The sequence below is a fragment of the Colossoma macropomum genome, unplaced genomic scaffold, assembly GCF_904425465.1.
Source record: "Colossoma macropomum unplaced genomic scaffold, Colossoma_macropomum, whole genome shotgun sequence".
Lineage (NCBI taxonomy): Eukaryota > Metazoa > Chordata > Actinopteri > Characiformes > Serrasalmidae > Colossoma > Colossoma macropomum.
Window position 1 is genome coordinate 5872783 of NW_023494795.1, and position 26195 is coordinate 5898977.

Consider the following 26195-nt stretch of genomic DNA (forward strand, 5'->3'; position numbering starts at 1 on the left):
CCAACTAGTCTCTGTGTTACGTTTGTTTTCGAATACACTTTAAATTACATTAAATATGTTGTGTTTCTGTTTTGTACTCGGACTCGTCTCACTTCCACTAACAGCACCGCAGTGGTTCAGTCCCGGTGGTCTGAGCGGGGCGACAGGTTGGCCGAGGACTTTGAGTGTCTGATAACAGAGCTGGAGCTCGTTCCCATCAGACAGAGGAGAAAACTACGGTGCCCTGATGATGGCATCCTGTATAAATAACATTAATGCGTGGCCACGCCTTATTAACGCGTGGGAACGAGATCCTAATGTATGGTCACGACTTAGTAACGCGTGGGAATGAGATGATTAAGTTGTGGCCATGACTTAGTAAGGCGTGGGAACAAGATCACAGTTTACTAAGTCGTGGCAACTCATTAGGATCTCGTTCCCACGCTTTACTAAGTCGTGGCCCTTGACTTAATCATCTCATTCCCACATCTTACTTTACTAAGTCGTGGCCACGCATTATTTTTATTTATACAGGATGTCACCAGCGGGGCTCCGTAGTACCCTGATGATGACATCCTGTACAAATAAAATTAATGCGTAGCCACGCCTTATTAATGCGTGGGAACAAGTTCCTAATGCGTGGCCACGACTTAGTAAGGCGTGGGAATGACATAATTAAGCCGTGGCCATGACTTCTTAAGGCACGCATTAGGATCTCGTTCCCACGCTTTACTATGTCGTGGCCACGACTTATTTTTACTGATACAGGATGTCACCAGCAGAGCTCCATATGAAACAAACCCTCGGCTCAAATGTTTGACTTAGTATCTTGAAATAATTACTTATTTTCTCAAAATATTGGATTGGTATCTTGAAATAATGACTTCTTTTATCGATCTTTGGGCTAATGTCTTGAAATTATTGTTTATTTTCTCGAAACTGAGACTGTAGCCTCTCGAAATAACGGCTGAAATGATTAGCTTACTTTCGCTCTTGAAATGTGAATAACTACGGAGCCCTGCTGGTGACATCCTGTATGAATAAAAACAATGCGTGGCCACGACTTAGTAAAGCGTGGGAACGAGATCCAAATGCATGGCCACGACTTAGTAAGGCGTGGGAATGAGATCACGCCTTACTAAGTCGTGGCCACACATTAGGATCTTGTTCCCACACCTTACTAAGTCGTGGCCACGCATTAGGATCTTGTTCCCATGCCTTACTAACTTGTGGCCACGCATTATTTTTATTTATACAGGATGTCACCAGCAGGGCTCCGTAGTTATTACAGAGTTCAGAAGATCTGAATAGCATGTCCTCAGACTAACGTGGTGCTGTATGGTAGTAAGCAGTAAATAACCGTGTGATGCAGATCCTTCACTACATACAGACCACTACTTTAACATCGGGCAAAACCTGTTTTTTCAGTTTTAGTTATCTGCTCTTCCTTGTGTCTGTGTGTGTTTCTATTTTTAACCCTTTAATGTTCTACTCAAACATTTGGTAGAGCACATTTTGAGTCACCATATATGCCACAAAGTGCCATCTCAACCGTTTGGTAGATGTGAATATTTTAAAAACTGTGGGGTCAAAAAAATGAAAAAAAACACCAATTGTTTTTATTATTATTTTATTATTACATCCCTTGAATATGGAGATGCAGTGATGCACATTAATCTGTAAGACGACGAGAGCTTAAAGGAACAGTGCAGCAAAACATCAAGTTTACTCAGTTTTCCCATTAACCAAAACAGTCAATCAGTCAAGACATGCTTCTAATTAGAGAATTCACCTACTTTAAGGTGCATCCACTGCTGACACAGGTGTTCAATTTCAAACAACTTGTGTTGTCATTAGAAAGCATTGCTAATAGAATGGGATGCTCTGGGTCAGCTGCACATGAGCCTAAGATCTCCATTCCCAATGCCAAGTGTTGGCTAGAGGTGTATAAAGCCAAGCACTGGGCTATGGAGCAGTGGAATTGTGTTCTCTTGAACGATGGACCCCCATCCAATACCTCCAGGATGAGTTGGAATGGAGTTGCAGTAATGGCCGAATGCGATCAAATCCTCACAGCAATGTTCCAACATCTAGTGTTAAGCCTTCCCAGAAGAGTAGAGTCTGTTACTGCACTGAAGGAGGACAAACTCCTTATTAATAACCTTGATATGAGAAGAAACATACTTACCACATAGGTCGTACAAGTACGAGTGGGTCAGACACAGCAGTCTGTCCAATAGAGTGGACACAGTGTTTAAACACTCCAGGAGCACTGCTGTGTCTGATCCACTCGCACCAGCGCAACACACACTAACACACCACCACCACGTCAGTGTCACTGCAGTGCTTATCCAAATAGTACCTGCTCTGCGGTGGACCTGTGGGGGTCCTGACCATTGAAGAACAGGGTTAAGGTGGGTTAACAAAGAATGGAGAGATACAGATGGACTACAGTCTGTAGTTGTATATTTAACAGATGGCCAAATGGACTGTAGGTTACTGGATAACGATTCATTTCACAGCTTTCCCCACTGTGATAAGGAGCTGCTCTGGGTACCTTTGTGCACTGGGACCTAAGGTGATTAAGGGAAAGGTCCATAATAAGGTTATAATAAGAGATCCAGTGTTGAGAAAACCAGCCTTGCATTTTATGTGCTGTACATGGAAACACCTGTATGAGAATTTAGAATAAAGGTGGTAATATAGCTTCAAGCTGTGTCATGGTTTCTGAGGTGTTTTCATAACATTGTCAGGGCTAAATTACCTGGCTTGGATACGTATGAGGCAAACGGTCATGTGAGGAATCCAGCGGACATAAGGTATACAGCTGAAATGTGTCCGGCCCTTTTGTTAACACCCGCCGTTCAGTTTAATCATGCTGCTGCAGAAAAAAATAATTCTAGAGCTCTTCATTTATAGTATAAGCCAGAAGTGTCAAGGTTACATGGAACAGGATGTCTCAAGTGGTGGGTTGCTTTTTAGCTATGCTAATTTAATTTAGCATATTGTGGCCTAAATCAGGTACCTATTCAAGTGTAAAAGGCCCAGATTCAGTGGCCCCCCACAAGTATTGGTAAACATGAGCAAAATAGGCTGTATAAAACATTCCTTATTGTGTATCCCTTTGAGCTTTCATTCAAAATATTAACAAAAATCTAACCTTTATTTGAAGTAAAATCAATGAAAAAAAAATTACCCAGAAATAAACATTTTTTTAAACCTATATGTGCCACAATTATTGCCACCCTTTCATTTAATACTATGTGCAGCCTTCCTTCGCAAAGATAACAGCTCTGAGATTTTTCCTTTAATGCTTAATGAGACTGGAGAACACAAAGGATCTGAGACCTCCACACAGAACCTCTCCAGATCCTTCAGACTCTGAGATCCACACTGTAGACTGTCCTCTTTAGCTCATCCCACAGGTTTCCTATAGGGTTTAGATCAGGGGGCTGGGGTGGCTTATGGAAGAACATTGATTCTGTGGTCATTTTGAGGTTTGCTTTGGATCATTGTCCTGCTGGAAGATCCAAACATGGCCCAGTTTAAGCTTCCTGGCCGAGACAGTGAGGTTCTGATGTTATTTCCGCTGGTACTGGATTGTGTCTGTGATACTACGTATCTAAATAAACTGTCAGGGCATTTGGTAGAAAAGCAGCCCCACAGTATCACAGATCCACCACCATACTTCACACTGGGGATGAGGTACTTTACTGCATGGCTATCTGTGTCCAACTCTGCTGTTTGTTCCCAAAAACCTCTATTTTGGTCTCATCTGACCATATAACGTGGTCCCACTGAAAGGTCCAGTAACGTCTGGCAAACTGTTGGAGCTTGAGTTTCTTGGTCTTAGACAGCAGAGGCTTCATTCCGCCAACCCTCCCCCACAACTTGTGGATATGTAGGTACTGTCTGATTATAGTCTGGGAGACGTTCAGACTTCGAGACCTAACTAATGTCTACAGTTCGCCAGCTGTGATCCTTGGAGGTTCTTTGTCCACTCATACCATCCTCCACTATGTGAGGTCATTTTGACACACGTCATCTTCCCAGCAGGTTCTCAACATTTCCAGTTGGTTTAACCTTTTCAACTCCTTGAGACCACCAGTGGTTCCAAAACGCACTTCGTCATATTCTTCATAACTTTCATACTTCATAAGCTACATTCTAAAGGTGGGGCTCATATGAGAGCTGTAACTGTCTTCTTTCCAGTCAAATCGATGGGTGATGTAATTTTAAACCCTTATAATAAAAGAAGCTGAACTCACAATTTTTTTTTCTATTGAAAGTCGACCCATTTTTCCACAAATCTGAGCTATAAACTATAAACAGATGGCGTCTCTTCAGTGATCTGCTCTGTAAAAATTACTTTTATAAAATAATACAAAGAGCGTCTAAGATTTTTGGCTTTCAGCAGTAAATTGTAAGCATATAGCAATATGTGTGATCATAAAACACATTTTGTGTTAATTTGAGGGGAGAAATTTATAATTATTTCATGCAGTTACTGAATAATTTGCCTTATGATTTGGTCATGTAAATTCAGCTGGACAAGCCAAAATATACCCTGGAGAGTAAGAGGTCAAATGTCTTAATTATTGCAGTGATAGTGGAAATGGGCCTTTTCAACTGTTTAGATATTGTTCGTTGCCATTTCCTGATTTGTGCAGCTCAACAACATAGAGACCTGGAACTAGTGCGGAATTTTAAATATTTTTTCTTTGTTTTAATTGTCATGACTTTACTTTGAAGATTCATTATTTCTGGGTTTACATGAAAGAAATACCAGATTTTCTGTGGGGTCTCAGACTTTTGGACACCACTGTCTGTCTCTTTTATCCTCACTAAAACACTAAACTGAAGAACCTGTGTGTGGATCCTCTTTCTCCAACACTGTGGAGTCGTGCCAGTTAGGTAGAACATTTTGTCTTTAACCACGTCAGGACTAGACTAGTCTGTGATGTCAGCTTGTCAGCTAGTACTGTCTGTAAATCATTGTGGCTTTTTTCCTTTTTTTTCAGAAATCTACGCCAGACGCTGCTCAGAAAAGGAGGGAAACGCTCTCTGAAGTGTCAGATTCCTGCTCTGTCACTGGCCAGACCATTACAGATTTAACACTCATGGTCTAACTGGACTGGATACGGACTAACCCGAGCCAAGGGAATTACACCACAACCTTCCCCTTATAAAAACTCTCGGCAGTGCCGTCAGAGCCGTCAGAGCCGTCTGCCACAGAGAAAGAGTTTTTAAGGTAAGGCAAACTTCTGTTAACTCTCAACTTTACTGACATATTAGACTGACTGTTCACCCTTGTCCACTTTATTTGCACAGGACACTGCAGAGATGACCAGCTCTTATCTTCTGCCGCTGTTAGCGTGTTTGCTTTTTCGCCTGCTCTTCTGCCCAGAGTGAGTGAATCTGTTTTATTGTGCTGTAAAATGCTATGCAAAAACATCTTAGATCTAAATATGTTAATATTTCTCATTTTGAGATTGTTATAAGGTTATTATAAGATTATTTAACTTATTTCTAGACATTTTTACTTCTTTGAAGTAACTTTATTAAGTGAACTGACCCCTACACTGTAAAAAGTGTCTCATCAGGTCTACTTTAAAAATTACTTCATGTGGTAACAAACAATTTAACTAGATTTATTCAACCTAAATAAATAATCTGAATGAATGATCCTTTCAATCAATGTAGTTTTAGTTTAATAAAACTAGTTTAATTGTTTGTTACCACATGAAGTCATTTTTAAGTAGATCTGATGAGACACTTACAGTGTATATTGGCAGATAATTTGACTTCTTTTAAGAAATGCGCTTGAAATAAGCACAATTATCTGCCAATATGGTGAGATTTACTTCAAACAAGTACAAAACATTTAGAAACAAGTTAAAAAATCTTGTAATATCTCTACAACCACCTCAGAATGAGAACTATTACATATATGTGCTCTATTTAAAATGATTTCAAGTGTTAAGGTATCATTTTTGCAGTGAGTGAATACCATGTGAGATGGTAGCTGCTGACACCTATGAATGTGATTAATGGTTCTTCAGATTAGATGTTCTTTTTATGTTATAATGTAGTTTTTAATAGAGATTAAGAGCTATTTTAGTAAAATGAGCAAAAAATACTATGGAAACACCTGTTTTAGTTTTGGTTGAACTAAAAACATGAGAGAAATCATTCAGTGAGGTAAAATGATTCCAAGAATAAATCAATACTTAAAAAACACATTTTCCCAGTGTTAATTGAGTGTGTGGCCTGAATGCCACCTTATATTTGAAGACTTTCATTCCAAAATGCTGTATATTTATTTGTATAAATTTTGGATATAACAGGTTTTTGAAAAGAATCACAGCTGTATGATGGAAATCACCTTTTTATTTCTCTAATAAAGAGGATATCATAATGTACACTGTAAAAAGTGTCTCATCAGATGGTAATAAGCAATTAAACTAGTTTTATTAACTAGTTTTATTCAACTTTATTTAAAAAAATGTTTTTATTTAGTATTTATTTAGGTTGAATAAAACTAGTTAATTTACTTGTTACCACATGAAATAATGTTTTTTAGGTAGATCTGATGAGACACTTTACAGTGTGGCATTGATGTTACTTGTATGTGTAAAGTCCACTATCAAAAAGTGTATATCATAAAAAAAAGAGAAAAACCATGAAAATGGTCTATAATGCATTTTAGAATGAATCTCCTCATTTGTACCACAGTTATGATGGCCTTTAAAGACTAGGTGTGTTCAAAGAAGATGAACTATGAATGAGGATAAATGTTTATACAGTATCCCCACTGTATTACATTCAACACATTTCCCAGGGATCCAATAACGGTGACCAATGTTTCTTCGATCGTTTAATAAAGACTTTCTTTTTTGCCTCTCTCAGTGATTAGACTTCTCACATTTGTTGCTTAAGATCAAACTTAACAATATTTTCCTAAACTTTTTGCCTCTTTTCTACCAAGTGTGCCATTAATCACTCACTCTGTGTTATTTATGTGATTTACAGAAAGCTGCAGAGGCCGTTGTGGAGAAGCGTATTACCGAGGAAACGCATGTCAGTGTGACTACGAGTGTCTCTCACACAAAGAGTGCTGCAAAAACTACGAGTCTCTTTGTACCACAGGTTAGTTTCCTCTGCTTTGACCTGTGAACAGCAGTGATCTCATCATATACATGCTCACATTTAGTGCCATGCTCCGTCTTATTACTCTAGATTTGAAGAAAGTTCTGTTAAGCCCCTTAACAATCCGGGTTTAGTTCATACAAAGGATTATTATTGAGTAACCACACCCTCTAAGGTACTAGAGGTACTAAACTGTCACTGGGGCAGTGCCCCTCCTGTCACTGGGGTGGTTCCCTCAAGTTTATATCTCAGTACCTTTAGTCAGGGAACATAACTGAACCATAATCCACTGAAATGATATGTTCTAAGCTGTACTGACTCCACACACCCCGTCTCGTCTCCAGGCTTTTATTTTACTGTTCTGTTTTAAAACATTCGGTTATGAAAAGGTACAAATACGAACTTTTCACCTGGAAAAACGTATTTAAGGTTCACAATCAGACCTTAAAACCACTGTTGTACCTTTGAGGGAACGTTTACACTGTTTGTAGTTTGATGAATGAAAAATGTACCTGAACAGAACCTTTATTTCTAATAGGGACTTCAATGCAAACTAATAGAGCTATTCTTAGGTTATTGAAATGTGTAATAAAACTGTTAAGACGTTAAAGGATGTTGGTTGTTTGAAGCAATAGCTGAAGAATAGTTGTTGAAAAATTAGATTTTCACAATTCTCTACTTACCCCAAATTTAGTCAGTCAACCCAGACATGTTTGGTCTCTGAAGTTTCCTTCTTTAGTTCTGCATGGAGGGAGGGAAGGAGGCATAGATAGATAGATTAAGATAGATTAAGAAAATGGATGGAGGAAGGGAAGGAGGGAGGGAGGGAGGGATAGATAGATTAAGATAGATTAAGAAGATAGATAGATCGATAGATAGAGAGATAGATAGATAGATAGATAGATAGATAGATAGATAGATAGATAGATAGACAGATAGACAGACAGATAGACAGACAGATAGATAGATAAATAGATAGATAAAGACATGCAGTGAGAGAAGGACAGATATGCAAAGAAATAGATAGACAGACAGATAGATAGATAGATAGATAGATAGATAGATAGATAGAAAGAAAGAAAGAAAGAAAGAACAAACTTTATTGATCCTGAATGGGAATTTGCAGTGTTTCAGTTGCCACACATAAAATTTCACACAAATTTACACATATTAGGCAGAAATAAAATAGGAATAAAAACAGACATGAATTAGGCTGAAATAGAAAAATAGACATAAATTAAACTATGAGAAAGTAGGAATAAGTATATGTATTGTATATTTACGTAGCATATAAAACAGATTTGTTGTATTTACATGAGAGCAGGCGTTGCACTAAGTGGTATGAGGTAGTTACAACACAATGAATATAAGCATATTTATTAACAAGAGAGGTGATATAGTGATGTGACTCCTAAGCTCCTATTAGTTGTTAGCTGGGTGATGCTATGATTGGGGTCCCATTTGCGACCCTCTGATATGTACAGAAAGGTAAAAGACATTCACCCCTCTGAAATATCGGGAATATTCCACAAGCCACATATTCAACAGGAAGGATCGTCAGAACATCAGAAGAAGAAGAAAAATATCTTCTTTCATTCCTTTTTTCTTTATTTCCAACACTATTGTGATATTGACGGACAAGGCCGCTTTGAACGTTCAACACTGTCACCCAAATTATAGATAAAAGGTAAATCAATAATTATAAAGAATATGTTTTGGTCTCACTTTACTTGGATGGTGCAGTATAGATTATCTACAGATGTTCAAATTGTTAACTAACTAACTGTTGATTATAAACAGTGGTGGGGTTAGGGTTAGGATTTGGACCAGGGTTAGGGCTAAGACCAGGGTGAGGGTTGGGTTTAGGTTTTGGGTTGAGGTTAAGGTTAGGGTTAGGATTAGAGCAGAGTTTAGAATTAAGGACAATTTTAGTGAATTAAGTAGATAATTAGTTGAATGTAGCTTAAAACTAAATTAAGTATCTACAAAGCATCTAAAGTGTACTGTAAATCATTAGAATGTCCTTAGTGTCCTCATATCATTAGCATGAATGCTAGTTAACCACATAGATAGATAGATAGATAGATAGATAGATAGATAGATACTTTATTGATCCCAAAGGAAATTTAGCAGCCAGTATCAGTCACTTAACACAGCACAGTTATAATAATAAGGGTGATACAATATATACAAAGACGAATATATACAAAAACCTATCTACTGGCATATATACAACTAGAAATATGCAAAATATGCAATAAGATCTATCCTGACATAAAAAGGCATCGCAATAATGACTGGACAGGGAGGCGCAGGTAACAGCATATAATGACAGTACTGAATAAATATGTGCAGTTTGTCCCTTTTCTAATTCTAAGCTGAAAACTCAACCCTATTTCTCAATGAAACCTTGTAAGATTAAGATATTGTTCCTGAGATGAGTTAAAACATTTTGTCGAATGGTTGAATGCATAATTTCTTAGATTCAGTCTTAAAAATGATAAAAAATCTAGTTTAATGTTTAAGAATTACAGCGTCTAAATGGCGTGTCAATCGTGGAATCACTCGTCTAAATGAGCTACGTAGCTCCAGTCCAAAAACAAAGGAGCAAACTCAGAGTACAGTGTCTTGACTGATCCATAACATTTTAAATAAGGGAAAATCTATTTGAACTGAGGAAATTCCAATTTAAAGCCATAATCAGGAAGAGTTTTAAAGCTATGTGTAACCTGATCAGATGTGGGAAATTCATGGGAATGAAGAAAATCAAGATGCTGTTGCTGAGAGAATGTTGCTCTGCTTCTTTGAAGAATGTAATGGGGTCATTCTACAGAAACGTCCACTTTTCTATCTGTCCATAGGAGTCACTGGTGATACTGATCCTCATTGGTGTTATACATAATAAAGGAACACCAGAGACATTTTTAATGAAAACGCATTTTAACACATGGCCACTACAGAGCATCAAACCACATGTTGTCAATCATGGAATATCCACTAAAATATGTAATTTAATCCGTTTGTATTCTATTTTTTCACAATGACCTCAGAATAAAGTCGGTCACACCAGTGACTTCAGCTAAAAGCTTCATATGAAATCATGAGCTGAATGAGAAAATCTCTGATAACTGAAAGACTCAGTGGACTCACCATGTGCTTTTCTTCATAGATCCTCAGAAAACAGGTAAAAGAAAGTCGAGTGATGTCATCAGTGTGATTTTTATTTCAAAATAAGAGATTTTTTATTACGCGGTAACACCAGTGACACGACTTTCATTATATATTTTATAATATTTATTTGGCTTTTGTTTTCTTTGTCATTTAATTCATATATTTCATAGTTATTTATAGATTATTGTAGTTAAAATTGCAGAAAAACATGTTTTTTACTTCAAAATATGGCCTCAGCCTTTACACATGACTGTGGGGATGAGCTCTTCTGTGGTGCTTGGAATTCTATATAATTGATTTAAAAACCAATATTGCTAAATTGAAGCTCAAGAAGGTGTAATTGTTGAAATGACATTGTTTTATTTTAAAATATAAATTAATTGTAACACTAACAGGTCTTTCAAGTGTAACATATCTGTGAATGCTAGGGACACAATAAAGGATGTTTCTGTAGAACGACTCAATGATTATTCCTACTTGAAAGCTGTGGCTTAACACTCACATAGACCTGACTGGGTCTTTAACACTGACCATGGCACTAATAGAAGGTCATTCTGTGTTGTGATCCCAGGTGATTCGTGTAAAGGCCGATGTGGGGAGCATTTTAAGCGAGGACAAGTGTGTCACTGTGATATTGAGTGTGTTAAATTCAAACAGTGCTGTCCAGACTATGAGGCGCAGTGCACAGTAGAAGGTAAGTCTCCAACTGCATCTTAGTCCTGACTGCTGTATGTAACGTTTTAAAAAATGTTTATACCACCACAAAAGAGCATTTTTTACAATATTACAGCACTAACACACACTAACTGCTTGTATATGTGCAGTATTTTTGATAATATCGCTGCTGTCTGAAGAAAACCTCGTATCTCCATTTTTGTCGTTTTTCAGTTTTTACATAATTTCAAAGTACCTGTTACTCTTTACATTGTGTGTAAATTTCATTAAGAATGGAGGTAAAGAAACGACCCTAAATGACTTGGAAAAAAGTCTGGTTCCACTGACTTACATTAAAAGTAAAGTAGGTTTTTTCCTTCTCCTGTAAAGTTACCATTTTGGAGATACGAGGTTTTTCTTCCGACAACAGCGACATGCTTCACTCACCAGTACTTGGATGCTGTTTCTTATGCTGCAGATCAGAGATGGCACTAATACAATATCAGATATCAATATTAGGCTGATATCAGCATAAAATGCTGGGTCGGACAGGGGAGGGAAAAACGAATAAATCAGATCCAATGCTGTAACAAATCTAGTCTGAAATAGCACAAACTCACATGGGCGGATACTCGATAGTATCAAAGCTCACTGGAAGCTTCGTATTTTGAAATAATGGCATATTTTCTCAAATTATTGACTAAATATCTAGAAATAACTGATTTTGAATATATTGAATATTGACTCACTTCAAAATTATGGCTTAGTGTCTGGTAATAATAGCATAGAATGGCAAAATAAGTACTTACTGTCTTAAAATAATGACTTACTATGTCAAAATATTGGCTTAATATAAGAATAATGTCCTCCAAAATAATGACTTAGTATCTTTAATAAAGACTTACTATCCTGACTTAATTTCTTTAAATTTAATAACTCATTATTTAGTTAATATATGAAAATATGAACAAAATAAGTGAATATTTCAAGAAAATAAGTCATTGTTGCAAGATATTTAAGTCTATATTTTGGGAAAATCAGTCCTTTTTTGAGAGATTCAGTCCATTAATTTCTATGTATATTTATGTATTTTTAGATTTATCATCATTATTCTTTGCAATTCTAATTCATATATTAATTAACTAAGTTGTTTATTTTTAATTTTATTTATTTTTCATTTTGACATTTTGACATATTTTTCATTTTTGTCTAGATTTTGAGAAATCAGTCCTGTTTTTGAGATATCCAGTTAATATTTTGTGGAAATGAGTCACTATTTTGAGTTGTTAAGTCAATATTTTGAGAACATGTCATTCTTTCAAGATTTTAAGTCAGTAATTTGAGAAACTCAAAACTTCAAGGAAAAAAATATTTTTGGAATGTTAATTCACTATTTAGAGAAAACAAGTCATTGTTTTGAGATAATAAGCCAATATTTTGAGACAAGAAGTCAATATTTTAAGAAAATTAGAGACACTACATCAATATTTCGACTGCTTAATGCTGCCAGAAACTGGGAAGGAGAAAAAAACAAAACTCCTCTGATCCACTCAGACCAGCACAACACATACTAACACACCACCACCACGTCAGTGTTACTGCAGTGCTGAGAATGATCCACCACCCAAATAATACCTGCTCTGTGAGGGTCCATGGGGGTCCTGACCCACTGAAGAACAGGGTAAAAGGGGGCTAACAAAGTATGCAGAGAAACAGATGGACTACAGTCTGTAACTGTAGAACTACAAAGTGCACCTATATAGTAAGTGGAGCTGATAAAATGGACAATGAGCGTAGAAACAAGGAGGTGGTCATAATGTTATGCCTGATCAGACATGGGCTGGAGGTTAGGGGACCAGCCTTGTGACTGGAAAGTTGCTGGTTCAATCCCCTTAACTGATAGGACATGACCGAAGTGCCCACCTAACCCCCAGCTGCTCCCCGGGCCCAGAACCAGAGGTTCTTAATCTCTTTTAATAGGTAAATAATATGTAAAGATCCAGACTCAGCTGTGTTGGGAGTTGATACAAAGCTAAAATGGACAAATGGTGGTAGTGGTGGTGATTAGGGGTCAGCAGTGGTGGACAAAGTACACAAACCATGTACTTGAGTTAAAGTAGAGATACCAAAGGTAAAATATTACTCCAGTAAAAGTAGAAGTTCCTCCACTTGAGTAAAAGTACAAAAGTATTTGCCTTCAAATGTACTTAAGTATCAAAAGTAAAAGTATTAAAAGATTAATTATGATTTTAATGTCCTATTATCATTTTTGTAACAAGACTCGCTTCATTAACTCATTTTAGGTGAAAATACTCCAGTGTCTCTCTTGGTAAACCAGTCTTTTAATAGAAGGTCATTAATTAGTGACGCTGATGTCTATTAAAATTATCATAAGCACAAAACACTGAAGGCAAACAGTTTCCGTCAGGTAGAACTGAGTGGCTCTGAAATCACTTTTTACAAACAAACAAAGTTTCAGTTTAAGATTTATTTGCAAATTAGTTACAAAGTTTAAGTTTAATACAAACTTTAAACTTACTATCACTTAAAACTATGATGGACCATATCTGCCAAAATGAAACAGAAATAAAAATAAAAATAAATGACATAAATTAATCAATAAGTAAAAACAACCAAATAAACTATATATTGTTTATTTTGTTTATTGTTATTATACATATACTTCATTTTTATGCTGTTATATATTTCTCAATTTATTTATTTTTTTGTATTATTTATTATTTTTTATTAATTGAATTCATTTAATATGATAATAATTAATTTATTATCATAAGGACAAGGAAATACAGAAATAAAGAAATATAGAAATGAATAGCTGTGGAAATAAATGAATAAAAAAGAAAATATGTTAATAAAGAAACATATAAATAACAAAATAAATGAATACAAAAATTAGTAATTACTAAATAGACATAAGTAAATGCAAACATATTGATTTAAGTAAGGTTTTTATTTATTAATATATTAATTTCTATGAATATTTATGTAATTTTTATATTTATCATCATTATTCTTTGCCATTGTAATTCATATATTAATTAACAGAGTTATTTATTTTAAATTTTAGCTATTTTTTCATTTTGGCAGATCTGGTCCTTCATATAAAACAAGTTTAAAAAAAAATCTAAAATTAAGTTAAATAATCTTATAATTAGCTTAAAACAGTCATGAAATGGGAAATATTAGATATATTTACTAGGTTTAGGTTGATTTCACTTGTGGCTACCAGTGACTGAAAGCTGGTCACAATGAACAACATGCAATGCAAAACATGCAAATACTAATTGGCGCCTATGAACAATTTTGGCTTTTAACTCCGACTATTTCCTTTAAGACAGACTGTGTTCCTTCATGAACGCGTGGCTAAATTCATGCAGACATGAGAGTTTAGCTGGTGAGGTCGAGTCTCTTTAGCAGTAGAAGTAAAGCCGGCTTTAGGTGCCAAAACTAACATCAGGAAGTAAAGTCACCATCACTGAATGGAGCAGAGGCAGCGAAAGGGAGGGAGGAGCAGAGAAAGAGTGAAAGAATGGTGACTCATGGGTAATTGTGCAATATTACTGAGCATTACCAGTCAAGCAGTTCTTGGGAGTTCCTGTCGGGAATGTTGAACTCTGTTCCAGCTTTCGTGTTTCATGCTGGACCCATTAAACTGAACTGAGCTTCAAAAACAGAAACGAAACACCAAACAGGAAAATGTTGCTCACCAATATGTGGCACCAGCATGTAATAATTTGAGGCCTTATGAGTTTCATATTGCAAATTGTTAGGGATCTACAAAGGTAACAAGACTGCAATCACTGTGCAAAATGTAACAGATACATATTTAAACATATCTGCTGGTTTAAAGTCGTGGGCTGGAGGTTGGGGAACCAGCCTTGTGACCGGAAGGTTGCTGGTTTGATCCCCTGAGTATGTGACTGAAGTGCCCTTGAGCAAGGCACCCCCCAACGGCTCCCCGGGCGCTGTGGATGGGGCTGCCCACCGCTCTGGGCAAGTGTGCTCACTGCCCCCTAGTGTGTGTGTGTGTGTGTTCACTAGTGTGTATGTGGTGTTTCACTGCATGGATGGGTCAAAATGCGGAGGTGAAATTCCCCATTGTGGGACTAATAAAGGGAAACTTTAAAGTACTTTGTTTGGCATAACTGTCAAAATTGTGACTTAGTATCTTAAAACGATGGCTTATTTTCTCTAAATTGTAAATTATCTCCTTGACATTTTCAGTTATTAAATCAAAATTCTGGCGTACCATGTTGAAAAAAGTGAGTAATTATTTCAGGAATAATAAGTCATTATTTTGAAACATTAAATCAATATTGTCAGAAAATAAGTCATTACTGTAGGATATTAAGTCTATGTTTTGACATAATGAGTCATTATTTTGAGATATTGTGCCAATATTTCAAGATTATGTGTCATTATTGCAAAATATGGATGCATTAGATAATAAAAGTTTTTTAACGTTTCTCACTTCTGCTTTTTCTGATATTCACTTGGCGACTGGTTTAGACGACTATGACCCTGATGAAGAAGGTGAGAGTGATATAACTATGTGCCCTCCACAAGTAGTAAGACAATAAAGTTCAAATAGTTATTGTTGTTGTCACTAATTGCTATTTTAATACCTTTAAATACAAACAAATGTTTTTATTTAAGAGTATTTGGCGTTGTTGTGAAATTCTAACACTTTTAGTGTCTAGATCAACTTATTTTAGTTGAGCATAAGCATCGAAACAGATGAACTGTGGATTAGATTGGCTATTCTTCCATTTTGATGGAAAAAAAGATGGTTCTATAAGGGTTCTTGAGTAAAGACAATGGCTCTTTTTAGAATCATTATTCAATATAGAATCATTTCATGCTTAAATGATTCTTTGCATGGTGAAATGGTTCTGATTGATGGAGAATGTGTTGTATATGGTTCCATATACTATTGTTACAGTGTCAAGCTTGTAACAATAGAAGAACCCTTTTTGGTTCTATATAGACCAAAGATATACAGCACAGTCTCAATCAATCTGAAGAACTCTTTCACCATGCAAAGAACCATTTAGGCATGAAATGGTTCTATATAGAACTCATGAACCATTGCCTTTACTTAAAGAACCCTTTTTTAAGTCCACTGACTTTTCTTTTTCTGAACTTTCTTCTTTCTGTAATCCAATTAATGCTGCATTAGTTTTCTGCACCAGTTATAATGCTTTATGACACTCTGGCCTGCACTACATATGTTCTTTCGACTTCAGTGATCATTGATGGGACCCCTGTTCCAGAGGTTGCCAGTGGAAGCGAGTCATTGCCCTCAGCTGCTCCTGAAGATAAGGCGATGGACTCGGCTGAAATCGAGCCAACACTTCCCCCTGTCCTGCCTGAGGATAACACAGGTAAGTTTTTAGCCTAGACTTAAAGATGGAGGCTGTGTCTGAGTCCCAAACACAGACTGGTAGGCTATTCCAAAGCTGGGGGGCGTGGCATGAAAAGGCTCCTCCCCCTGACGTAACTTTATTTATTCTGGGTACTAATAATGAGCAGCACCTTGTGATCTAAGTGGGCGTGTCAGTTGATAATAGGAAATAAGGTCACTGAGGTACTGAGGATCAAGGCCATTCAGAGCTTTATACGTCAGTAGAAGAATTTTGTACTCAATGCGGAATTTAACTGGCAACCAATGTAAGGTACACAAAACTGGGCTAATGTGGTCAATTTTTTTGCTGAGAACTCTGGCTGCAGCGAACTGAGTGGCTCTGAAATAACTTTTTACAAACTTAAAGTTTCAGTTTAAGATTTATTTGCAGCTTAGTTACAAAGTTTAAGTTTAATAAAAACTTTAAACTCAGATTCACAAATGAGTTTCCTTTACTAAACTGCATCTGTAGGTCTCTGTTCATAAACATAAACTAGACAAAACAAATTTACTATAAAATGAAATAGTGTTTGTATAAATTCAGAAAAAAGACACGTCAGTCACAACTGCATATGTGTACATATTTCTATATTGTGGTCTGTTTACACAAAGTTAGGTTAGTTCATCATTTATGTTGAATAGACTCTCCCAAAATGTTACACTACTGCACTGACGTTGACCCGTGTGCTGCACTGGGTCGGTATGACCAACAGGTCAAAACAAGCTCAAAACTAAGTGCGCTGTGCCCTGATTGGTGTTCTTGCTTTGTGCTTCTTTCGTTTTGACATGTTACGTTTTTATTCACACATAAACCAAAAGGAACGACAGATTTCTCATAATGTAGTGGAGTAAAAAGTGAGATATTTACTTTGAAATGTAGTGGAGTGAAAGTAAAACAGTCACCCAAAATGGAAAAACTTCAGTAAAGTACGTATTTAAGTAAGTATTATAAAGTAAGTATTTACTTAGTTACTGTCCACCACTGCTCTCATGACAGATAAAATGTAGACCTGATGAAATGCCGTTTTTCTGTCAGTGGGTCCTCATCCTGTTCCTGGAGACCCTTTGCTTTACATAGTTTCAAATATAACCTACCCTCAGCACTCATCAACTGATCCTCACAGCTTTCATGAGCTGGATCAGGTGTGTTATGGCAGAGAACAGGTGAAACTATGCATGCAAGTGGTCCCCAGGAGCAGGCAGCACAGCTGTAAGCATTTCTTCTTCTGTACTTCCTGCAGATCTGAAGGACCTTCCTGTACCAGAAGAAAACCCTGAAAGCCCCCAGGCTGCCTCTGAATCTGAGCATTCTCCCATCCCTTCACCTCCTACTCTACCTCCTCTGGTAACCTCCACTAAGCCCACCACCACCCAGCAGCCATCAGATCAGCCTCTATTTCCCACAAGCCCTGGATTAGGCCCCACTCCAGCATCTGACCAGGATGCCCAAGCAAACATTGAGAGTACCTCAGACCCCAAAACCACTCTTCCAACCACTGCTCATCCAAGTGATCTTGAAATTGATGCCTCTAATCCAACTGAGCTTAAACCCACAAGCCCAGACCAGACTGAAGGAGTGTTGGCCCCAGAGACGAAGCCTGAACCCCAGACAGAACAGCTTCAATTAGAGCCCAGTGAAAACGCAAAGGGATGCGAAGGGGTGAGCGCCACCAACTTGGACCCAACAGAGAAGCCTAGCGCTGCCGAACCAACAAAACCGCAGGAAAATATAAAGGATTCCCCGTCGACAAAAGCTCCTTCCGCTACTCCTGCTTCTGAGAAAGTGGATCCTTCTCCAACCAAAGCACCAGAAAAGCCCACTAAACCTAAAGTTCTTGATGAGGGGAGCACTCAGGATTATCAGGCAGGTAAGTGAATAACGTCAATCATCATGTCATCAAATCACAGCTGCCAGTTGTTTGCGACGGTGATCGACAACTGATAAATTTCACATGAACAAAACTTACAGCTGCTATGATGGACCAGCGATCAGAGAATTGCCTGAGTTTAAGTATTTATGACGAATGTTTTCGTTCTAAAAACGTTCAGAGAATATTTTGCACAAGTTTTATTAATGTTTTCAACAAAAAGGTTTTTTTTTGTTCCCGGAATGTTCTTTTGGGAACGTTCTCTAAAACATCATCATGTAACATCATCTGTGGCCCCAGCAGCATCCTCAAAACACCCTCTGAATGTTGCTGTTAACACATTGTCTTATTTAACATTTAATCTTATAGGAACATTATTTGAAATGATAAACATCCTTAAGATGTTCTTTGAACATAAGATTAAAAGGCTTTTTAACGCTTGTGTGGTGTTCAGGTCTGTGGGGCTCATTTTCAGTGTTTATCAAAAGAAAAAATTACATGACTTATTATTATTTCAACCTCAGATTCTTGGTCTTTGCTCATTTTCTGTGAAGAACATATAAAATAACCCATTTTCAGTGTCTTCACTCTGTTCACCCCCCACACATTTATATTACACATGTGGTGTTGGGTGAACCCGCGGGAAGTAAAAGTGTGGAGGTGCTGTGTCCTTCACTCTGTTCTCCACCTACATGGCCTGCTGTTAGTGTATGTGTGTGTGTGTGTGTGTGTGTGTGTGTGTATATGTGTGTGTGAGGGTGGACAACCTGGACAGGCTGCTGACTGGCTACAGCTGCTAAAGGAGAACCCTACACTGGACACTTGTGATATTTTAAACATCTGGTATTTTTACATATGTTGTTATGGCTGTATTGATTTATAAAACAATAATGTGGTGGGTCCACCAGACCACTGAGTAACACACACATCAACACCACACAAGGGTTAAAAACATTATCAGAACTTGTAGGTAACATTAGCCAAAGTTGTGGGAACGTTCCCGCCTAGCTAGCTTGTCAGATGTCCTAGAGCAGTGTTCCTCAAGCCTGGTCCTGGAGGCCCACTGCCCTGTAGGTTTTAGTGCTTTTCTGCTCTAACACACTCACTTTGACTGAATAAAGGGCTGTTAATGAGCTGATTAGTAGGATCAGGTGTGGGAGAATAATAAACACTAAAAAGTGCAGGGTAGTGGGCCTCCAGGGTTGAGGAACGCTGTTCTAGAGCAATTTCCTTGAGGTAAGCTCAGACATTCATGGGTTTACAAAGACTGTCAAATGCAGCATTAATAATCACGTTCCATTGCATCCTTAATACTGTAACAGATATACTTTATTTTCAAAATACAGGGTGATTCAAAAAGAGTCATCCGATTCCAAAGCGCCATATTTTTACAACCGTGAGGCGCCTAGGAACCAATCACATTCCAATTGAAAGAGGGGGGTCATAGAGTTTCTGACTGTCAGTGGAAGATGGCTCCCTTCAGTCTGAGAGGAGATGAGACCCCTGAGCAGAAAGCGTTCTGCGTTCTCCACTTCAATAAGAGTGAATCCGTCATAACTGTGCAGTGTGATTTTCGTGGGCAGTGAAGCTCCAACAGCTCAGAGCGTTCGACGTTGGGTCCACAACACTGGATGATCTCCGAAATCGCACTGAAAGAGCCGTGAGTGCAGCGACACCCGACATGCTCAATCCAGTATGGGATGAGTTTGACTATGGCGTTGATGTTGTCTGTACAGCTGGAGGAGGTTCATACTGAGACCTTGTACAATTACATAATAAACTTTATGCTCATTTAAACCATTTACAGTTCACTGCATTGATCTGTAATGATTTACAAGTGAAATAAATCATTTTGAAATCAGACGAATCTTTTTGAATCAGCCTGTATTGTTTCTATCTGGTAACATTTAAAAGAGCAGAAATGAATACATAAAGACTTGAATCAGGCATTTCCTTCATAGCAACTCAACACATCATTGAAAACAAGACTGCCCATGAATTCTGAATGCCAGTCCACACTGTGCAGTGCTTCTTGTAGCTGCCTGTGAATTATTTAAAAAAAGTTTCCTTTCCACAGATGCCAACAACGACACTAATCTCTGTAGTGGGCGTCCAGTCAACGGCTTGACCACACTCAGAAATGGCACCATCGTGGTTTTCCGAGGTAAGTGCCAAGCGGCTGCTCTTTAGCTTCCGTGCAACATTCCATGTCACAACAACACTGCTGTGTTCCCAAAGCCAGCATAAATCAGAATGAATCCAACATGTGGTCACATTTTCTCAGTATTTTAAATGTGTCTCTTACTACTCTATACTAGGTCACTACTTTTGGACACTGGACTCCAGAAGGAACCCTGGGCCTCCTCTGGGAATCACAGACGTGTGGGGAATTCCCTCTCCTATCGATACTGTCTACACTCGCTGCAACTGCGAAGGAAAGACCTACTTTTTCAAGGTAAGCCAACCATCACCTGTTAAAACGTTACCAGTCACGGAGAGTGATGTACAAGAAACCACGGAAGTCCAGAGAGGCCATGAGGAGGTTATAGTCCTCTGGATTGTTATTTTGAGATAACGAGTTAACTGTCTTGTTATCTCAAGATAACAAAATTGTTATCTTGAAATAACAAGTTACATATCTTGTCATCTTGAGATAATAAAAGTTGCTGTCTTTAAATAATGAGTTACTTGTGATCTCAAGATAACAAATTTGTTATCGTGAGATAACAAGTTATTTACCTTGTTATCACAAGATAACAAAATTGTTACCTTTAAACAATGAGTTACTTATCTTGTTGTCTCAAGATAACAATCCAGAAAATTAGAGCAGCAGCTTAAGGCTGCTCTGGACTTCCATAAGTATAAACATCCAAAGAGGTCACGAGGTAGTTATAATTTTCTGGATTGTTATTTTGAGATAACGGGTTATTATCCTGTTTATCTCAAGATAAAACTGTAATCTTGAAATAACAAGTTACATATCTTATGATCTTGAGTTAACAATTATTTTAAGTTATTTTAAGATAACAAATGAATTATCCTGTGATATTCCATAAGTACAAACATCCAGAGAAGCTATGAGGCAGTTATATTTTTCTGGATTGTTATTTTGAGATATCGAGTTATTTATCTTGTTATCTCAAGACAAAATTGTTATCTTGAAATAACAAGTTACTTATCTTGTTATTCTAAGATAACAATCCAGAAAATTATAGCGACAGCTCATGGCCTCTCCAGACTTCCGTAAGTACACGATTGTTATCTTGAAGTAACAAATTACATATCTTGTTATCTTGAGATAACAAAAGTTGTTATCTTAAGATAACAAGTTCATTATTTTGTGATCTAAAGATAACTAAATTGTTATTTTAAAATAACAAGTTACTTATCTTATAGTTATCTCAAGATAACAATCCAGAAAATATAGGCCACAGCTCATGGCTGCTCTGGACTTCCGTACGTGAGGAACAGCCACACGAATTTTAGAGTTTGAAACGTGTTTCCCTCAGGGCGATAACTACTGGAGGTTTGAGAACGGCATCATGGACGCTGGATTCCCGAGACCTGTCAGTGCGGGCTTCGGACTGAGTGGTCAAATCACCGCAGCTTTGTCCATGCCTCAGTACCGGAGCAGGAAGGAGTCCGTGTTTTTCTTCAAAAAAGGTTCAAACAGCACAATCTTGCTCTCATCTTCATCAGTGGTGGAGTAAAATCACAGTTACTTATAGAATCACTTCATAGCTAATAGTGCATGAAAGCCACCAGGAGCCTATTAGCATTATGCAAATGATGCTCATTTGGTTTCATGTGTTGTTTAACTTTTCAGTATTTTTGAAGGCACTTCAGTTGCAGTCGTTCCTTTCACTTGACGGTGGCAGCAAAGCTGTAAACCTGCGATTAATATACAATTAACCTGCAAATTAATTACTGAATGACATTTAGTCACGACCACACAAACAGCGCAGCTGAGTGACAATCGGAAATTTTAAGAGTGATGGGAGACTTTTTCATCGAGAACCGTAACAAATGTGTCTCACACGTCAAGAGACAGTAATGAGTTTAATATTAAAGCACATTATTAAAGCTAGACAGACATTACGACAAATATTCAGAGGACAAGAAGGCAAAAAAAAGCAGCTTTTTATCAGAGCAGTTTTTTATCAGAGGCCCTATTTCGATATGGTCCATTCCGGCCCCCTTTGAAAAACGCTTGGACGCCTCTGGCTTAAACTGATACTGACACATTTAATGCTATTTTCCGTTTTTGTTGGATGTCTGCAGGTGGACTGGCTCAAAGATACAGCTACCGCATCACACCTCAATGTGGCAGAAACACAGCTGTGTACACAGTATCAATGAAGGTCAAGAGGCAAGCAGGTAACCAGCACTGGACTCTCCTCTCTCATACAAACAGGAGTCGAAACACACACGCAGTGCTTTTCTTAGTACCAGGCATCCTCAGGGAAAAACACTAAACAGGGACTAAAGGGTGAATGGAGGTGGGGGGCACTGTTGCAAGAGGGAGTGAGCAATGTTTGTGTGTAGATAAGCACTTATGTTTACACGAGTCAAAGAGAACACACCGTAACTGTCAATGAGACTTTGGTTTTTCCGGAAAGCAAAAAGTTTGGGGTCACTTATCTTTTCGTTTGCATGTTTTCTTTTTGGCTCACAAGAACTTAAAGCAGAATTTCTCCATCATTCAGAGTATTTTGATGCTAAATAGTGCCCTGCAGAGAAACGTGACTCTTTACAGTGGTGGCGATAGGAACCAGGGGTCAGAATGTCTACAGTGCAAATATTGTCATTTTATTTACTATCTAAAGTGACCGGTGAACCAACATGTGTCTGAGTTTTTATAAGTAATGTTGACAATGATAAAATAGTGGTCCAGACTGTTTTGTCTTAGAACACTTGCATGTACTTCTCATGCCAGTTTTAGATCAAAACCTTTTTATAAAACTATGACAAAACGACAAATCTCTTAAGCAGCACAAAGCATAATGTATTTAATGTAATGTACACGGATTTATATGAAGTATCACATGTAAATGACAATTACATAAAACAATAATAAAAAAATAGTTCGGGCACCTGATCTGGATGACCCCCTGGACGCCTCCCGGTGGGGGTGTACCCGGCACGGCCTACTGGGATGACACCCCGGGGTCGTCCTAGGACCCACTGGAGTGATTATATCTCCAAGTTGGCCTGGGAGCAGCTCGGGGTCCCCCAGAATGAGCTGGAGGAAGTTGCGGGGGGGACAGGCCTGTTTGGGATTCTCTGCTCTCCCAACTGGCCCTATCTGGATTAAGCGGTTAATAATGATAAATGAATTAATGAATAAAACAATTCCACATGTAAATGATGATGTAAATTAATGTAAATCACATGACAATAAACCATGATCATCATCAGAGAAAGACAAAAATGTAACCATTGCACACATTGTTCATACAGACAGACAACACAGTCAGGAATGCCTGCAAAAGCCGAATGCTTGCATTAAGAAAGGGCACATCGGTTGAAGCTGTTAGGGGAATATTTTGTTTCCCCCCCAGTTATCAGAAATATTTTCAAGCTTGATATTTTATGCAAAATAAACCTGGTTAGTCTTTGCACACTGACAAATAAATCATGCTCATTTATTAAAACGTCTGTTTTTGGATAAGCTAGGTGTCCCCAAACTTTTGACCTACACAGCATGTGTTTATATTAAAGCACCGCTTCAACACTGTGGTTGGTCAAACTACATCAGGCCCTGATACCTTTATATAAACATCTCATGTTCTGATGGTTGTTTTAACAAGGATGACTCGGATACAACAGGGATCTATACCTGAACACAGCAAAAGGCCTTGAGATAATCAAGTTATGGATACAAAAGACAAAACTTTGATCAATTTCTCCGTTTCAGACCCTGAACTCGGACCGGAGATCGACATCAGAAAGACATGGAGAGGGTTTCCCTCCACTGTGACCTCTGCTGTGTCCGTGCCGTCGTCAGGAGGGGACGGATACAAATACTATATTTTCTCAAGGAGTGAGTTAAGCAGCACATGTTTCCACAACCGAGTTACATTTTCCAAAACATTTGTGGCTCATTCACAACTGCTATACGGTGGAATGAGCGTCATTTTCAGGATTTCTCCAACTACAAAACGATTCGTGCATATTTTGGAATGCAGCCATGGTTGTTCCAGACCTTCTCTGAAATCATGTCTAGCTGGGGTCTCCATGAGGTTTGGGTGGGGTAGGAAATCTGACCGTTTCTACAGACCTGGCAGATAAAAAAAAACACCCACGAGAGATGATCGTACTGTCTGGTCATGCTGTCACTAACAAAACATGAGGCTCCCAAAAAGTACATGCCATCATTCTAAAAGAACTGCATAAGTACTTGGAGTAACTCCTAGATCAGGGGTGTCAAACTCAACCAGTAAAAGGGCCACGTTAAAATAAAAACCTCATCAAATCTGCGGGCCAGAGAAAAAAAGTTTTTATTTCATTTTTAATTAATGTTGTGCTATAACACAAACTGACCACTGGCTATTCAAAATATGCAGAACTAAAATAGACGTATTACATGGACACAAAGTATTTAAAACCCCCTATTTGCTTGAACTAGACACCTGGCATCCTTTCTTTGACTTAGGCTCAACTTTTTCGCTGCTGTTCTGATGTTAAGTGTCTATATTGGTTGAAATGCAGCTTAAATGCATTATTTTGGTGATTTGTCTGGTGTGGAACTGTGTTGAACTGAGGTGTAGCCGCTGTTCCATAGACAGTTGTTGGGGTGGGAGAGTCTGAACACAGCGCATTGTGAAACCTTTGCGTGCCAGATAGGATTGCGTGGCGGGCCTAATTTGTGTTTGACACATGGGTTCTAGATCTACAGTGGGACATTTACTAAATCCAGTATCTATCAGCATAGGAACTAAAGTTTGTTGGGGTCTGTTCTTTGTTTTATATATGTTTTAATGCTAAAAGCTTCAAATTGTCAATGTCGAGTGTGACTATTTTCATAGCACAGATGTCACCAACAATGAAATGAACACAAAAAAGGAATTAATAACTAAATATAAATGACTAAAATGCAACTAAGTATAACACAGACTCATTTACTCACTGATATACTTGAGTAGAAGTAAAAGTATTATGATTTGAAAATACTCAGAAATCTATCAATATTTTACTGAAGTACATGTACTTGAGTAAATTTAACTAGTCACTATCCACCTCTGGCAACTGAGCAGTTAATCACTTACTAAAATCAGATTTGTACATGACTTTTTACAGTATTTGGGAGTAGTGAACAATGTACCATTACTACTATTACAACTGCCGCTAATAATACTGTGCTGTTCTCTTTTCCAGCCAAGTACTACAGTTTAAAGATGGAAGGCAACACACCAGTGATTCTCACCCCCAGGGATGGACCAGGGAAGCAAAAATCAGCAAAGAGCTGGTTCAGATGCCCCGAAACACAAAGCCTGTAAAACTAGGTCCTTGAAAATTAGGTTAATTTCTCATTTAAAACCCTTTGCCAACACAAACTAGACATTTAGTGATATTCTATCACACTGAAATATTAATGACTATTAGTCTTTCTATCAAAAGAAGTCTTTATTGTATCCACATAAAAACCAACCAACGCCGTGGCTTACCCACATACATTAAACATAAATGAAAATGATTATAATCAAACACATGAAGCATCTTAACAACAGCTGCAGTCACAATTTGTGTTGTAGTAGCAACGAAATTGAACGCAGCGCTTCTGGAATTTGCTTCATCTGGCAAAGCGCCCTCGAACTCCCATAACTCCTAATCCATCTGCAGGAAGAAACGGTATTGATTATAAACATGTACCATCTTTTGTATATAAAGTATGTTTGACAATTTTGTAATTTTCATTATTAAACCTAATAAAACTTCACTCAAGTTTA

At 37.8% G+C, this 26195-nt stretch overlaps 2 protein-coding genes across 3 annotated transcripts in view; one reads left to right on the plus strand and one right to left on the minus strand.

Moving 5' to 3' along the window:
• Positions 1-3514: 3514 nt before the first annotated feature.
• prg4b (proteoglycan 4b) lies at positions 3515-26195 on the plus strand. The gene is made up of 12 exons (XM_036582575.1): positions 3515-3545; positions 7012-7128; positions 10871-10993; positions 15484-15507; positions 16221-16358; positions 17620-18246; positions 20324-20410; positions 20565-20701; positions 21756-21909; positions 22528-22623; positions 24164-24289; positions 25624-26195. Exons 1-12 carry the CDS (start codon positions 3515-3517, stop codon positions 25743-25745), a joined length of 1782 nt encoding a protein of 593 aa, XP_036438468.1. The 3' UTR covers positions 25746-26195.
• Positions 25858-26195, minus strand: part of tprb (translocated promoter region b, nuclear basket protein) — a 53330-nt gene continuing 52992 nt past the window's right edge. For both annotated transcript variants that reach the window (XM_036581282.1, XM_036581280.1), the window contains exon 50: positions 25858-26082. In XM_036581282.1, coding sequence (XP_036437175.1) covers positions 26039-26082 — 44 coding nt within the window. In that variant the 3' untranslated portion in view covers positions 25858-26038. The remainder of the gene's footprint in view (positions 26083-26195) is intronic.